Source organism: Drosophila erecta, unplaced genomic scaffold, assembly GCF_003286155.1.
Source record: "Drosophila erecta strain 14021-0224.00,06,07 unplaced genomic scaffold, DereRS2 tig00000021-arrow-pilon, whole genome shotgun sequence".
NCBI classification, from domain to species: Eukaryota; Metazoa; Arthropoda; class Insecta; order Diptera; family Drosophilidae; genus Drosophila; species Drosophila erecta.
In genome coordinates, this window is record NW_020825198.1 from 24,485,936 (window position 1) to 24,503,508 (window position 17,573).

The 17,573-nt window shown below is 35.6% G+C and overlaps 1 protein-coding gene across 2 annotated transcripts in view; it reads right to left on the reverse strand.

Annotated features, from left to right (window-relative positions):
• The window catches only part of LOC26526708 (poly [ADP-ribose] polymerase), a 40,543-nt gene that overhangs the window by 1,517 nt on the left and 21,453 nt on the right, over positions 1-17,573 (reverse strand). For both annotated transcript variants that reach the window (XM_026976387.1, XM_026976388.1), the window contains 2 exons: positions 12,959-13,495; positions 8,317-8,886 (listed from right to left, as the gene is read on the reverse strand). In XM_026976387.1, the coding sequence (XP_026832188.1) occupies positions 8,317-8,886; positions 12,959-13,495 (1,107 nt within the window). The remainder of the gene's footprint in view (positions 1-8,316; positions 8,887-12,958; positions 13,496-17,573) is intronic.

The following is a 17,573-nucleotide window of genomic DNA, read 5'->3' on the forward strand; positions in this document are numbered from 1 at the left end:
TCCCCAGCTAGGAAGCACTAAGAAGCCGAATAGGGATCGGATCCATAGTACATTTGTAGGTAGAAAAACTACACCGATTGATAGGAAATGGTTTTAAATTATTAATGTCTGAAAGCTGTTGTCGAATAAGCTGTTATATTGCCATTTAGAATATGACGACGATTTATGTAGTGATTTTTGAATGAATGTAGTCTATTACAGTATTATAGTATTATATTAGGATCGAAAAACTTGCACAGCTGAGGTGCCGTTAAGCATAATTGTTTTTTTGAAGTTGGCATGTTTATAATAAATAAATTGAAGATCTGCTAAGCCAACTGAATTTAAAAGTTTATCAGAGTTAGATATCACTGTATCAGAGTAAGATACTTTATTTTACAATTAAAATTTAATATAAATAAATGTACCTTTCCGTTTAACGTAAATAAATATACCTTATTTGTAGGGACATAAAGAAAGATTATTTTCCCACTCTCTAAACCGGAAAACGCCTTACGCCCAGCATTTGAAATACTTTTAAAAGCATCTGCTTCTGTAGTGATGGCACCTGATACATCGTCGGAATGCTATCGTTGTTTACAAAAACCGGACTTTTGTAACATAAATATTTATTTTCCTGCCGTTGACTGGTTCTTTTTAGGCTCAAAGAAGCAGCCAGCTGCTATCCTTAAACTGTTTTATGAAATATTAAACTCTTTCTTCGAAATTTTGTGTCATCAACTTCTGCATCAAGCCTGAAAAACCCCTGAAACACTAAAAACAGGCTAGTCGAGTACTCAAAATACTTAAATTCACGTTCCATATTTCTGAAACAAAACTCTGAATATTATTAAATTTATCTTAATCGTTGTAGAAGTGCCTTTTTATGAAAATCCCAATTAATTAATGCCTTTTTTTAATTTAAAGGGATCGTCCGAATTTCCTCCCTGCCTTCATTTCGACAATACATCTGCCTCAAATGAATATGGTACATATCTACATGGTATATTTGTTCAGTCACTTACACATCCTTTAGCTAAACTCAGTGCAATTCCACAGTTCTTCGAACTTTTAATTACCTCTCAGGTACAATAACCGAAAGATGCAAGATCAGCATCTGGAGGGCTTCCCGTGGGAGCGCTGACGGCAGCCAACAGCACCGGCGCAGGAAGAGGTAGCGACGGAGTTGGCACCGACGAAGGCAGAGTCAGCGACTGAGCTGGGGCAAAAATACCAACCAAACTTGTAATTAAGATTTAGTTCCAATTTTTGTGCAAATAAATCCGGATTTCTGGTCCGAATAACATTCTTTTAAAAAAAATAAATTATCTTTAATTTAACTGGCGCCCAACAAAAAAAAGCCGTAAGTGCAACCCTTAGGCTGCTCTGGTTACGGTACGCGAAATCGCAAAAGCAAAATACCTATAAGAGCACCCCAAAAGCTGCCCTGGCCCGCGAACTTGGAAAAAAAAACAACAAATCTGTAAGAGCACCCAATTGGCTGCCAATATCACCGTGGGACGGATCCTGCAAAGAAAGCACTCACTTACATCGGCCTGAAGGCTGTCGCCGCAGACGACTGGACGGGAGTGTTACGAAAGTACCCTAGTAGCCCCCAGGAGCAAAAAGGAAGAATACCAAAAACCGGCCCAGGATGTATTTTATACTGTAAGTTAATTAAGGGAAAAAATTAAAAGGAAAAAATAAGAATACACGAGAAATACCTCGAAATTATAAAACATACAATTGTTTTAACAAAAATTACATTAAAAAAAATATATATATATTTGAAAAACATACGAAATCTATAAGAAAAATACTTCGAAAATATAAAATAATACTTAATACTAACACAAGCCCCGAAGTACACCAAGCCCTTAACGTAGCCAATATGCAAGATCAAATTCATGAAATAGTGGAGGCAATTTTGACCCAAAAATTAATCTCAGACACTGCACCACTACTTGATCAGGCAGTCAATATCAAGAATGGTAATATGAGTGAATTAGACCGAATCCCAAATATAGTTAATTGTTTAAGGGAATTTTCTGGGCAAGCAGGAGAATTTAATTCATGGAGAAAAAGCGCAGAGAGAATATTGCAGGTATTACGGAATTCTTAACGTTATCAGGAACAAAATTGTAGGCAACGCAGACTCACTCCTGGAGTCTTACAACACCCCACTAAATTGGACAGCTATCACAAAATGTTTGACAGCACACTACGCAGATAAGCGGGAAGTGACAACACTAGAATACCTAATGAAATCGCTGGTGCAAGGAAATCAAACCACAGCAGATTTCCACCAGCAAGTTTATACCACCTATCCCTTATTTTGAATAAAATTACTTGCATGGAAATGGGAAAAGAATCAAGAGATCTCTTTGTCCCTACAGGGACAAGGCACTTGACACCTTCATTAGGGGCCTGAACGGCAACTTACCGTTTGGCCTCAAAAATGCCCCATCAATTTTTCAACGGACGCTGGACGATATCCTTAGAGAACATTTAGAGATTAGGTGTTCCGTATACATAGATGACATCATCATCTTTAGCAAAAATTAGGAAAACCATCTAAAAGACATCAAGTTAATATTTAACATTTTTTATTTAAAAAGGAAATATGCGAGTTCAGCTTGACAAATGCGAATTCTTTAAATAAGAAGTTGAATTCTTAGGGTTTTTAGTGGTCGATACTGGAAAAAAAAATAATCCCGAAAAAGTCAGGGCCATCGTAGAATTTCCCGAGCCAAAGACCCTCAGGGATCTTTTTAGGACTGTCAGGGTTTTACCGTCTCTTCATCAAAGATTTTGCGAAAATCGCAAAGCCCCTTACAGGCCTTTTAAGAGGGGAAGAGGGCCGAGGACGTATTTCAAAAAAATCCTCAAGCAGAACGCTAATCTACCTCGACGAAAACGCTAGGGAAGCATCCAATAAGCTTAAACAAAATCTCGCTTCCAAAGAAGTCATTCTTGTTTATCTAGATTATAGTAAAGAATTCCATGGGTGGTCATGCTTCAGATTATGCCATAGGAACCGTATTAGCTCAGGAGGACAAACCAATAATGTTTATTTCTAGAACCTTAAATAAGGCAGAAGAAAGTAACGAACCAAACAAGAAAGAAATGCTGGCCATAATTTGGTCAATACAAGCTCCTCCGAATTTTTTGTATGGTCCAACCAATGTAAAGATATTCACAGATCATGAGTCTCTTATCCAAAAAGCAGTAACGACCAAATGAAAAGATGGAAAGCAATTTTAAAAGAATACACCCACGAACTTTTGCACAAAACTGGCGAGGCAAACGTGGTTGCCGATGCATTGAGTAGACCTCCCTTGCAAACGCATGGACAACTAAATACAATGACAGATACCGTGCACAGTAGTTTCAGCTCTCCCGAAAGACTTATACCTATGGCAAAAGAAACAATACATTTTTTTAAAAATCAAATACGGCTATCTTTGGGATAAAAAATCCCACATCCGCTTCTAAGAGGAAGGCTAAATCCGTCTGTACCGACGAGAAAACATCAAGAAATTTATCCACTTTTTAATAATTACAAAACCAGATTCTCTAATAAAATAGTTAAAGACCTGACAGACGAAAATGACCAAGAAAACGCAATTACATCGGAACATAGGAGCAACCGCAACAGCAGCGAAAACATACAGCAGCTGTTAGAAAAAGTATATTTTCTACAAATGAGGGCTATAATCATGAAAATAACGAAGGAATGTCAGACCTGCAAAGAATAAAAATACGAAAGACACCCAATTAAGCTAGACCTACAAAGCACACCAATGCCACAATACCCAGGGCAAATTATTTACGTCGACTTTTACCTCACATGTAAACAAGTGGTCCTCACAGCAATATATAAATTTTCTAAATTCGCACATTGTCAATTCCCGAGCAACCCAAGACATTAAGCAACCCTGGAAAGAAACATTATTAAACTTCGGTATTCCAGAAATAGTGATAATAGATAACGAAAAATCCCTTATATCAGGTCCCATTATGCGGATGCTGCAAGACCAGTTCAATATAAAGGTCTATAAAGCACTACCCTACAACAGTTCAGACAACGGTGAGATAGAACGCTTTCTATTCATTCAACTCTTACAGAAATTATTAGATGCCAAAAGGCCGAGAAATTGGATAGTTCATTAGAGAAGGTTCAAGGGGTCGTTCTTTAGAAAGATCAGTCGTCAAGTATAATTATTCAATACACTCAACCACATACAGGAAACCGGTCTATTTATTCTTTGGCAGAAAAGTATCACTTGACTCCAGACGGAAAGACAGAATATTTCGGAGAAAATCCAATTCACGCAGGATAAAGATTTTTTTACCATAATAAAAGTAGAGATCAGATAAAAAAATATTATCCTGGACAAGAGATATTCGTACAAAACAATAAAAGAGTAGGCACCAAGTTGTCAGTCAGATACAAAAAAGACATTGTCAAGGAAAACATAAACACTACAGTACTAGCAGAAAGCGGGAAATTATGTATATTAAATAAAATAGAAATATAAATTATTAAATATAAATTATTTATAAAAAACTCATTTGAAATTAAACTCCCTCATTTACAGAGCCCTTCTCACTGTGTGTGCTGTGGACGTACACATAGCGTAGTACACTAATTCGGACATTGTGACACTGACTACAGGACTAGCCAAGGCTCAAACAGGGATCTTTAGATTGATCCATATTATTGACATAGGGGAATAAGAAAATACCATTGATAAAATTAATCACAGAGTCTTAGTAAAATTAAAAACTTACGACCCAATTCTACCCTTCATAACAGAGGATATCAGGATTGCTTAAAACCTAATCAACAGCTTGAAAGTCAGGAGTATAAGGAAAAGAAAATATCTAATAGGTAGTGCTTGGAAATGGCTGTCTGGATCCCCAGATAGCAGAGATTTGGAAATAATTCAAGAAAAAATAAATGTAGCTCTAACTAACAACAATAACCAGGTTGTTCTTAATACTGACAAAATAAATAAAACCACTCTGCCCAATAAGCGTAAAATATGGAGACACTCAAAAGGGATACTAGCCTACATTAATGTTTCAAATTAAAATGCTTAAAGAGGAAATTCTTAATCTCGATCAGGCCATACAATTGGCAAAAGCAGACATTAGCAATCCTCAAATCCTAGGAGACCAGGAGATCAATTAAGTTTAAAGAATATTAGATACAAGAAGTAAGATCAACTTGCATAGCAAGTAACAGACCAATGTTACTCTTTATTGTAAAAACCCCTGTAACCGATATCAAGCTATGCGAAGAAATTCTAATTAAACCAATAAAAATTGGGCTATATGTCAATAAAATAGAAAACAAAAATGTAATTAGATTTTACCACAATAGAAAGTCTTCACCAACAAGTACACCGTACACCATCAACCTATGCCGGCAATCCTCCAAACCGAGATGACAATTAAAAATCTAGAAGAGAAACTATCACTAGAATTGGTCAAGGAACTTAATGTCAATAATACTTAAACCGTAGAGCTGCTAGAGACGACCTCCCACGCAGCCGATATTCTGATGAGCTGCGTCATAATCACAGGAATCGTCGTAATATTGTCGTATTTTGATTAAGAAGGTTACAAACTTCCATATCAACCGAACCACCAAAATGACAAAGAGATCAACGACCACAACGAGTGGGGACACTCGATTTTAAAGGTGGAGGAGTTAACACCAAAAGAATTTGGAACCACAAACAGCGAAAGCTTGTACACGCATCCGGCCTTGCAGTTGCAATAACCAAAAGATGTAAGATCAGCGTCTGGAGGGCTTCCCGTGGGAGTGCTGACGGCAGCCAACAGCACCGACGCAGGCAGAGGTAGCGACGGAGTTGACACCGACGCAGGCAGAGCCAGTCCGTCGCTGGGGCAGAAATATCACCCAAACTTGTAATTCAGATTTAGTTCCAATTTTTGTGCAAATAAATCCGGACCTCTGGTCCCAATAACATTCTTTTAAAATAAATAAATAATCTTTTATTTAACTTGTACAACGAATTTCCTAACAAGGAAATCAGTCTTGGGTAATTCTTCGCATCGACCATCGCTACCAAGTGACACTTTTTTGGTGGCGGCAAGAATTGTTCTCTTTCCGCTCGTGTAAAATTGAGAGCATATAAATCTAAAAATATAATTAACTTGCTTGTGTGAGTGAAAACAGTAAGGAATAAAGTGTGCATGTGTGCGTAGTTCTGTTAGAAGACGATTTTCAGTCCGAAATCAATTTTGATCTAAGAAACGAATTTGTTAATTGTTTTGGTCAATTTCGTTGTAATATGATCTAATAAAAAATTATTTAAAAATTGATGCCGTAACTATTATTTTTTTTAAGAATTTTTTTTTATATTCGTTAGGTAAAATCGCTCGAATTAGCTACCGTTTACAACTGAACTTATATATTAACTTTTATTGAATATAAATACGGATATATTATAAAACTTTGGAAAAATATAAGCAAACGATGAGATCGATGAGAAGATTTGTCAGCTTTAAGCAAACGGATTAAGAGAAACTAAAAGAATAAGCAATACATTTGGCGCGCCTTTTTATCCATCCAAAATTACGAGGTTTTTAAAAATATCAAATTAGAATATAACAAAAACATTCAACAAAATAATATTTTTATTTTAAATACTGAAATTGGTCATTTACATAAGTATGCATATTTTTTTACTTGTATACTAGAAATTTGTACTAATAAATATACTAAATAGTTAAAAAACTACTACTTTTATTTATAGTAAAAAAAAAGAAGAAAAACCTGTCTATTGCAAAATTGAATTCTCGAGGCAGGACCAGCGCACAAGTCGGCTGTCGCTTATGCGTACAAGAGAGCTGCTGGCTCTAGAGCGCTCTCTCTCTGACTCTGAACAAAAATTCGAGAGAGCCTGGAGCCAGCTCTAGAGACAGCACGAAAATATCGTGTGCAAAAAAATCGTATGGCGTTATTCTTCTATTCTATTCTTATTATTCTAGCGTCTTTGCCTTTACTCTACGAGTATCGAGTATATAACCAATTAGCATAGCCACCAGCGAATATTGTGTGCTCAAGAGGGGGCAGCGACGGTCCTCAATTACACGGATAAGTGCCGTCAGCAAAGGTTGATGGTTCTTTCGGCACGTTGAGAATTTCGTTAAATGTTTCCTGAAGATTATCGATCAGCTTTAACCTCACATGAAGAACGGACTCGTAACACAAAATGTATGGTGAGCTCGACGAACTAAACGATTCACTCTATATGCAGTCGCTTTGTGCCTTATAAATGTCATCCTGTTTGCATCAGCGGTAATGTTTCCAGACTTCAGCAGCCATTACAGCAAACCGGTATTTGGTTTTATCGGGAAGCTGAGCGCAAAGAAAAAAAGCGGCAGCCGTTCGTTACTTGGCTTCGTACCCGCCCAAAATGACTACTAACTTATCTATTGCAATTTTCTTAATTACCGGGAACTACTTTTAATTTGGCCTGCATTTAACTTCTTTTGTATGTTGCAGATAAATATTTTAATTATATTCGAAGTTTAAACAGTTTTGAATGATTTGGTAATTTTTATGCACAAATCAAAAAATGTAAAGATAATAGGCCTTTTATTACTTAATATTTTTAAGAACAAGTAGACGTTTTATCACGTAGCGATTTTCAAATTAATTTTATTTTAATTGGTTACATCGATAATTAGCATCGATGCGCATATCTTTATTGCAGAGCGAACAGCAGAACGCGAAGCCAAATGTGCAAACGCTAGTACAAGAGAGAGAGAGAGAGGTATTATTGCACAGACGAGTTTACGTTGTTGCAAATTGTGTGTTTACAATAAATAAATCTAAGAACTTCAACACCCGACAATCCATTTTACTTCCTTTTTTCAAATTACCTAAAAACTTTTATAGAATTGAAAAATTTTGAAAAAATTAAAGCGCAAGAAAGCGGCACAGAACCATACAATATGCTACAAAAATGCAAATTCTTTCCCTTTAAACCTTAATTATTACCGTTACAAGACTAAAAGGGTATACCAGATTCGTTGAAAATTATGTAACTGGTAGAAGGAAGTGTTTCCGACCATATATAAAGTATATAAATTGTTGATCAGGATTTTTTTTTCCATTTTCTTATTAGTCTTGTAAATTTCTATATATCACACATTCATTTTTTTAAGCCAATTAATATTACTTGAGAGCTTGCTTATGTAACCTGTACGACGAAAGCGAACTTAATTTAATCATAGTGAAACTTCTAGGTTTTTTTTGGAAAAATACACAAGTGATTTTGAAATGAAAATACTTACTTTTCCGTTTTATCCGCTTTTAAAATTTGCAATTTGTAGTACGAGTTTTTATTTCGCTGAATGTCAGTCAAGCCAAGCACAATATTGTATTTATTTTTTTCCTCCACGTACACATGGGCGATGTCCTCGAGCCCACTGTCCGGATCAACAGCTAGGCCATCTTTTACTTTAAATGTCCGTGATTCTGGCATGGATTTTGTATATATACTTTTTGACTTTAAACTTTTTGTTCTTTCCTTTGGAATTCTAGATTTTGGATCTGTTCCCCAACTACAAATACTTGTGCTATTTATATAATTAATGGCTCCTTCTTTATCAGCTTCAACAAAATCTAAAAATTCAATGGGTACAACATGTATTCCGAGCTCCTCTGCTGACTTCATACGTATAGATTTTTTTTGTATTTCTAATTCTGTTGATATTATTGCTATCGTGTTTTCCGATATTTTAAGTTCAAATATTCCGCCCAATTTTTCTATTCGCCTTCTTAGCTCTTTGTGCTTGTCCTTCAAGCCTATAATCGAAAACTTTAAATTGCTTAATGGGGGACTTATACGATGTATTTTTGGCCTGAAATGAAAAGGAAGAAAAATATTAATTATACAAAACAATATACAACAAAATAAAACAATATAAATAAATGGTTAAATTAGTAAAAGAATAAATGAAAAGGGTGAATCTCTTAAAGCTATTGTACTATAAGTAAAAGACCGCTCAGAAGTAAAATTTAAAAAAAAAACCTTATAATTTGCCGCCTTCAAAACCGAAAAATAATAAGATTTGAATGCGAAAGTAATACAATTATGTTGTTATGTGTATCTAAGCAGTCATAACTTTCATCCATAATTGCCAAACTATTTTTTTTTCTTAGAACATGGGACATTCAGTGTTACAATGTTTTTTTCTTTCAACCTTAAATTGACCGAGGTTTTAATCATTATTGACTGAGCCTGGTTTGTGGGGCTTAAAATGTATAACTTGGAAATACTAATATTAGATACCTCGGAAGAATAATAAAGAAAATACCGAAATTTTTTGAAAAAGTTATAGGTTCCTTGAAGTATGTGAACAAGCCAGTATAAAAGGAATAAGCAGTATCCTGCCTTGGAAGCTGTAACTACCAAACATCGTTTTTTTTTTTGGGAACATAAGCACATATTCATCGTTGAATGCGAGTGTAGCTAGTGTACTAAAAATGTATTAGAATGGGTTTAGAAAAGAGTAGAAACTGAAATCTATAAAACAAAAGCGATCATAAAAGAACCAATACCAAAAACCTTAAAATAACTACGTTGTTTTTAAGCATGACAGGCTATGCTGTTCATGAAGGACTATGTAAACATTCAAAAACCTTTAACCATTCTCTTAAGACTTCAAATAAAACAAGAGAGAATGCTATAGCCGAGTTCCCCGACTATCAGATACCCGTTATTCGGCTAGTGGAAGTATAAACGAGAAATTTCAACATTATTTTTGAACATGGGCACAACTTAGCGATTAAAATAATAGGAAATAAAAGATAATATTTTGTTAAGTGTGGGCGTGACAGTCATGGGCGGTTTGTGGGCCTAAGAGTGGGCGTGGAAAAAACTTTTGTGGCAAATCGAAAGAAATTAAAAAAAAGAAAGAAATATCAAAACAATTTTAAAATTTTGCGGTTTGTGGTCGTTACAGTGGGCGTGGCAACATAATTTAAAAAACTTGAGCTGCGTCTATGTCTCTGGAATCTGCATGCTTTATCTCAACTTTCTAGCTCTTATAGTTCCCGATCTCGACGTTCAGACGGACGGACAGACAGACGGACACACGGACCAGTTTGACTCGGCTATTGATCCTGATTAAGAATATATATACTTTTCAACAAATCTAGTATACCATTTTACGATATATTTAATTTAAGAACATAACAAAAAACCAGTGGCAGTTTTGGGCGGTTTGTGTGCATGGCGACATTTCGATATAAACTTGCGCTGCAAATTTTCTCAATTTTCGAGCCACTTTCGCATCGAGGCGCCGTGCACACTAGTGTAACGGCTGAGATTCGTACGAGCACCGCAGACCCGGAGTACACCAAAAATTATCTCTACCCTAGCAACATGAGAGGGGAAGAGGATAAACCAATTTAAGGACTTTTGCGGGATAGAATAATGAGCCCATCAAAAAGCCCGTAAATTTCCCCGGATTTGGCTTGTTCAGAAAAAACCTTCATCGAACGGAGAAAACCAATACAACATGGTAATTGACTTTAAGCTTTTAATCGCCATCACTAGAGCACACACCCTATTACCACCCTTGACCGGACATAATCATTTTATCCGATTTTCATGTCAGAAGTAAACATTTCTATCACCTCATTTTCTACGCTAAACGGAAAAATACGAGTTTCTTCATTTTCCATGTGGTTCATATGTTTCAGCGATTATGAAAGCCACTGTCCAACCCGTATTGTCTTCGACAAAGAAAAAACCAAACTCCACTCGTCATCTGAGCTATTGATTTTTTAAAACCTTTCGATCTAAATACTGATGCGTCAAACTTCGCCATCGGAGAAGTTCTCGCTCAAGTAGAAACTAATAAGGACCGACCAATCGCGTGCTTCTCTAGTTCGTTAAATCGAACAGAAGAAAGTTACGCCACAAATGATAAGGAAATGCCAGTGATAGTTTGGGTTTCGGACAATCTCCGATCATATCTAGATACATATATGGTCCGGCATCTACCAAAACTTACACCGATCATCAGCCCTTAACGGTTGCTTTAGGGCATAGAACTTTAACGCCAATTAACGTTGGAAATCTCATATCAAAGAGTACAATTGCGTGTTGATTTATAAGCCGGAAAGTTCAATACAGTGGGTCTCAACGTATCTCAACCACCTATCCACAATACATTTCGGCCTTCAGGAATCTACAAACTTAATAACCTATGTTGAAACTCCAATTATCAGTATACGTGTGAAAACCCACATGTTGGGTATGTATGATACACAATCCAATTTATCGCTCGTTCTCGCCCCATATTATCGCTTCGCTTCTCGCGCGTACTCTGCCGTCAGCCTTACCTGTAAATTTCATAAGTTCGATAGACACCAGCGTTACAGCCGACCCCAAATTCCATTTACCCCTGTGCGATATTACACATTAATATGTTTTCAGATAGGAAACAAATACATATATATTATATCTATTATAAGTTGCAATGATACATTTTCAAAATTTGACTAGGGGGTTATTATGTCCCACAGTCCTGAATTATTTTCGAACTCGAATTGTACTTTAGCCACTCAGAAAAGCGAGGTCAACGGTCAGGTTGAAAAATTCCATTGCAACATCATGGAAGTATACCGCTGTATAAGAAGCACTATCCAACATTCAAAAATACGGAACTTTTCCCAAAAATTGCGAATATAATTTAAAAATTAAATACAATTTTTCCAAAAGTGTGGCCGTGACCGTTTTGGCCGGCTTGTAGCGTTAGCTTGGACGTTCGCTGCGTCTATGTATGTCTCTGGAAGCTGCATGCTTAATTTCAACATTCTAGCTTTTGTAGTTCCTGACAAGACGGACAGACGGACATGGCCAGTTGGCTTTATATAATCGGAAACGCTTCCTTCTGCCTGTTACCTACTTTTCAACGAACTTAGTATACCCTTTTACTCTATGAGTAACGGGAGAGAGAATGCTATCTTTGATATATATTTGGGTATATTTAACCATTGTTCCACCACTGCATAGCACTGTCTGGAGGACCAATAGCGTGTTCAAACTGGGCATCCTCATCGACCTAGGAAGAATACACCAAGCCATCGACCAGATAGCCAGCGAGGAATGACAACTACGCTACAGAATGGATATAGCGTATAACGGTCCATCGATTGGCTAGGATCAGCCTGGAAACTGGGATGTCATCTTTCGGAAAGCAACTTGGCAAAGAATAGCCACCAGCAAGTACAAATCAACACCAAACTGACTCAGAACACGAATCTCTTCAAAAACTCAATGATGTCGTCAGCAAAGTTAACGCAATAGATGGGGACTTCCACGTAACAACGACCGTACTCCAAAAGGCAATAATTATATTATTATAGAAATATATAATTATATTATATAATATTATTATTATAGAATAATAATCATATTCATTTGGAACAAAATGTCAAGCAAAAGCCTTTCGAAACCCCTTGCGAATCTGGAAACGCAGGACATCGTCGAAACAATATTTAAGGCCTAATGATCTGTGGGGAACAGATCTCGCCAACATAAGTTCAAGTAGCTAAAACAATGTAGCTGCTAAATCACCAGCAACAGCGTCGAGCCAAAATAACAACCAACGTCGAGTCGATACCAACGGCAGCAATGGCAGCTACTAAACGTCGGCGAATGAAATATCAGCGGCTGCAGTGTGCCGACAGTCAATATATCTTAGCTTAATCAAAGATGAGAAATTCTATCATCAGGTAATCTGTCACGCCAATCTGTGATCTCTCACGCCATAAGCGTAAAAGGTTATATTACGTACTTTTAAACAAATCTACTTATGAGAATTTTACTCTACGAGAAACGGGTATAAAAATATAAACTTTTGTCAGTTTTCTTTATTCACACACGTAAATTATTTCTTAGAGAATATTTTCAATACGTACCTATCCGAATCATCATCGTTTTTTTTAGTTTTCAAAAGATTTCTAGAAAAAGTGGTTTTACTGGGAGAAAAATTATTAAAAATCCGTGTAGATGGAATTTTGGACACCGTCTTCAAAAAATTATATGCTGCTTTAAGTTCTTTTGGCACTTTGCATGCCGATCTTGTTGGCTTTGCTAACAGTTTATTACATTTGGTCCACTCGGAAAGATTTCCGTTACATATATAACCAGATTTATTAAAAATGAACTGAGAGCTGTTGCATTGAGAACATGATTCAATAGCACCAAATGTCAGTAAATCTGCAGTTTGATCCATTAACTTTTCTGAGTCGCCAGAGATAGGTTGTTGATTATTAAACTTTAAAAGTATATCAATGTCTTTTTTCTTCATTAAATTTTTTATGTCATCGCGATACTTAAAGTAAGCATCATTTTGATCTTTTAAATGTTGATCCTTTTCCCGTTCTTCATTTGTCTCATATGATAATTCCATTTTAGCTCTTTTTGTTTCTGGTAGTTTTTCAGATTTTATTGGTCTGTAAAGCAAGAAAAAATATATTATTTAAAATAAATAGATTAAGTAAGTCGTCGAGTGTCTCCCCGGTCAGCAGTATGTGATTGACTCTACTTATACATATTTTATTTGCACTAATATGGTACTGCATTTCCGGGTAAGAAATATATTTAATCTATTTTTTTGAATACTATTTGTAATGGTAGTAAACATACAAGCCGATTGCTCTGGTAACTTTGACATGAAAAAGATTTAAGTGCGACAGTTGGTTATACAATGAATTGCAGCACCTTAGAGCTGCATCTTAAAGCCCGTTATTTTTTCTAAATAAAATGAATTTTCAAAATTCTGTTAGCATAGGAGTATACAGAAATAGAAAATCAATAGAAATATACTTTTGGCATATTAATACAAGTTTTCATATTTCAAAAGTGTGGGCTTGACAGTTTTGGCCAATTTGTGAGCGTCACAAGTTTTATAATATTTTTTGTAAGTCTTTAATTGCAAGAAAGTAAATTCTCAGGCTACTTTTAGAAACCAATTCTGTTAAATTCTGTTTAACAAGGATTATGGTCTTGTGACTATGAACCTGGGCGATGCTCTAACAATTTTAGTACGCCGAATAATAAATTTTATTTACTCTCATATAATTGAAGAGTTTCTACATAACATTTTTATACCCGTTACTCGTAGAGTAATAGGGTATACTAGATTCGTTGAAAAGTATGTAACAGTAGGTAGTAGTAGTAATAGACAGACATAAAAAGCATATATAAATTATCGTTAGAAGTTTTTGTATATTTTTATTTGTATACAATTATAATAGAATTTGTGCGGTCTGCACTTAATGAGACGAATTTGTATGTTTGTGCGTGGCGATGACCGACGCTTTTGATCTCCAAATATCGACTGCCTATTACAGAATAGATCTATTATCTTTACCCTACGTTCCTCAGCAAAGCTTAGCTCTTCTCTCAAAAGCTCCGATGCGCTTGCATTAAACTAAGGGCATAAGCAATATGTAAATGACTCCAGTTAACTCCTCACCTACTAGGATGAAGGCTGTCCTCAGTCTTCTCAAATTATACGGTTGATGATGAACGGGAATCCTGGCGATCCGTGCTTTGTTTGACGTTTGCCTTGGTGGTCTTGTAGTGTCGTTACAATGCGCACGTTGGATAGAGTAGTTGGTGGCGGAGAGCTCAATGTATTTTGGTGATTGAGTTGTCGATTTGTTCTCTCAGGTTGCCGCAATCGGATATGTCGTTTATGCCAGTAGGATTTAAGAGCTTTCTTTAACGCTTTGTTTAAATTATTATAGAATACAAAAGATATGCACTGCAAGTACGTTGATAGTTAACAATAGTGATAATATAAAATAATGTACAACGCTCGTTGATTAAATTTGTTTTTTATTATGATATAGAAATGGGGTGAAGAAAGCCATTAATAACACTAATGGGTTTTTGTTTTTTATTCTCAGATATTCTTCTGTAAGCTGTGCTTTTTATTTGTAATGTCTATTGCTGTTTTGCTGCTTAATTTTTGAGTCGAAAGGTTCCTGTTACTTGAATTTAAAGTTTTTGAAATCATAAGAGACGGTCGTTCAACATTTACTTTTAGGCTGTACCTAAGGAGTTGACGATTCTTTATATTGTACTGAAAGTTTGTGGTAGTTGTCTAACCTTAACAAATGTTTAGGTGGGTAAACTCTTGGCAAATTGACACTACTAAAGTATAAATTACGGAATTAGACAAAGAAAATAATAATCCTAACGTAAATTATCTTTATGTACTACCTTCCCCTTTATTAAGACACTTGTCCCAATGTCTGCTTCAATTTTTTCTTCTTTGTAGCGTGGGGTGTTCACTGTAAATTTAGCTATGCGCTCATTAATCGCTTGTAACTCTTTGTCAAATAATTCTTTTTGACTTGCAAGCGCGCCAGCAACGGCACTTTCTACTATTGCTTTCAGTTGATTCGCTGATAACTCCATTTCGCTTTTTTTCTTTTCTGTTTTCGCGTTTCTTTTGCTTGCGGTATCTAATTGGCTAGTCTCTTTTAATATTCTATTCCAACTTGATATTAAGTCGTCTATCTCTTTATCACTGACACTCATCAATGTGTTATTTATAACCTTTAATAACCTTCACGTGTGTATGAAAATTTTTATTTTATTTTTTAATAATTAATCAAGGGGCGTTGTACTCACAACTTGAGTGATGATTTAAAATAGTGCTTTTTGTATTTTTATCGCTGTTTGAGTAGGTATGCTCCAGCTGTTGTGTTTCTCCTTTTGATATCGTGCGTTTGAGATTTAGTTGTCTCCCTTTGACATCGTAGGTTTTAGATTTAGTTAGATTTAGTGCGGTCTGCACTTAATGAGACGAATTTGACCAACGCTTTTGATCTCCAAATATCGACTGCCTATTACAGAATAGATCTATTATCTTTACCCTACGTTCCTCAGCAAAGCTTAGCTCTTCTCTCAAAAGTTCCGATGCGCTTGCATTAAACTAAGGGCATAAGCAATATGTAAATGACTCCAGTTAACTTATATTCTTGATCAGGATCAATAGTCAAATCGAACTGGTCCTGTCCGTCTATCCGTATAACAATACAAGATAATATATCTTTAGTCTACGATGTTATCTACATGGAAGGAGAGCGCAAAATGCTGACACGGCACTTGTTGCAGTGCGTAGCTCTAGTAATTTTTACCTGTTCATAATTCGGTTTCAGTTTATACATATAATCTTTGCAACAAAGTTTTGAATAAAAATTAAATAAAAATTACTTTAGTTATTTAAGGATCATCAAATTCCTTTGGCCCCCTTTACATGAAACCAAGCACACTACTGGCTATCGTCAATATGAACGACATATTATAAGAAAATGTAAGTATTGGGACAATCAGAGAACCTAGTTATTCAGCACAAGTAATTCTGTCCAAAGTGCACCGCACTTGACACGACAAACAGTCATTAGTTTACATTTAGAGCCATTTAAGTTGAATAAGTTAAGACTGTCTAAATCGGATTGTAAGTCCGAATGTCAGGCAATGCCCATATTTAACATCATCTGTGTACATAAGTACACGAGGGTTCGCTAATTTTCCGCAACAATTAGTTTATTTGGCTAAGTCCAGTTTTAGAGATACAAAATTTCGAAAATTTTTGAAAATAAAAACTTTTGTTTTTAATTTAGAAAACATACGACATTAAAGATAGTATGGGTCCTATCAGAGAATTAAGCGTTTGCCTGTATTCTAAAACGAATTATTAAATGTAAAAAACGTTTTGCCACCCATTAAATTTGGTTTTTAATTTTTCACCCCCCTAAAAACATTTAATTTTTGTTTTCGCACGTCTTAAAAATATATAATTTTAATAAAAAAACGTTTGCCACCCTTTAAAAACAATTAATTTTGTTCGCACACCTCCTAAAGGCATGGGTCTGGCAGTATTGGTCGGTTTGTGGGCGTTGCAGCATCAGGAAACAGGCATGCGCTGCGTATATATCTCTACAACTAATCTTTACGTTCTAGCTTGTATAGTTCCTGAGATCTCGACGTTCATACGGACATGGCTAGATCAACTCGGCTAGTGAGCCTGACTTTTTATTGAATTGAAAACGCTTCCTTCTGCCTGTTACATACTTTTCAACGAATCTAGTATACCTTTGTACTGCACAAGTAAAGGATTTAATATATAAGATCTAATATTGTGCTAAAAAAGTTAGTAATGATCACTTTAAGAGTGGAGAAGAGTCACAATTATAAAGTATAAGATAAAGTCCATAGTCAGTCATAGTTTCTACACCGTAGAAATCATGCAACTCATAGATAGATCACAGTGATTTAAAATTAGGAGTACGTAATTACTAGTGAATCTACTTAAATCAAAAAGGTCAGAACTATCATAATAATAATAAGAATAAAAGGGAAGATACATTAATTTACATTAATCTACTAGAATAATATACTACTACTTGTCTACTAATAGTCTACTTCTATAAGGTTTGCATCCCAATAAGGCAAATAGTAAAAAGTTTTTTTTAACTGATTCAATGCGATCGAGTGATCTCCGTATTGTGGACT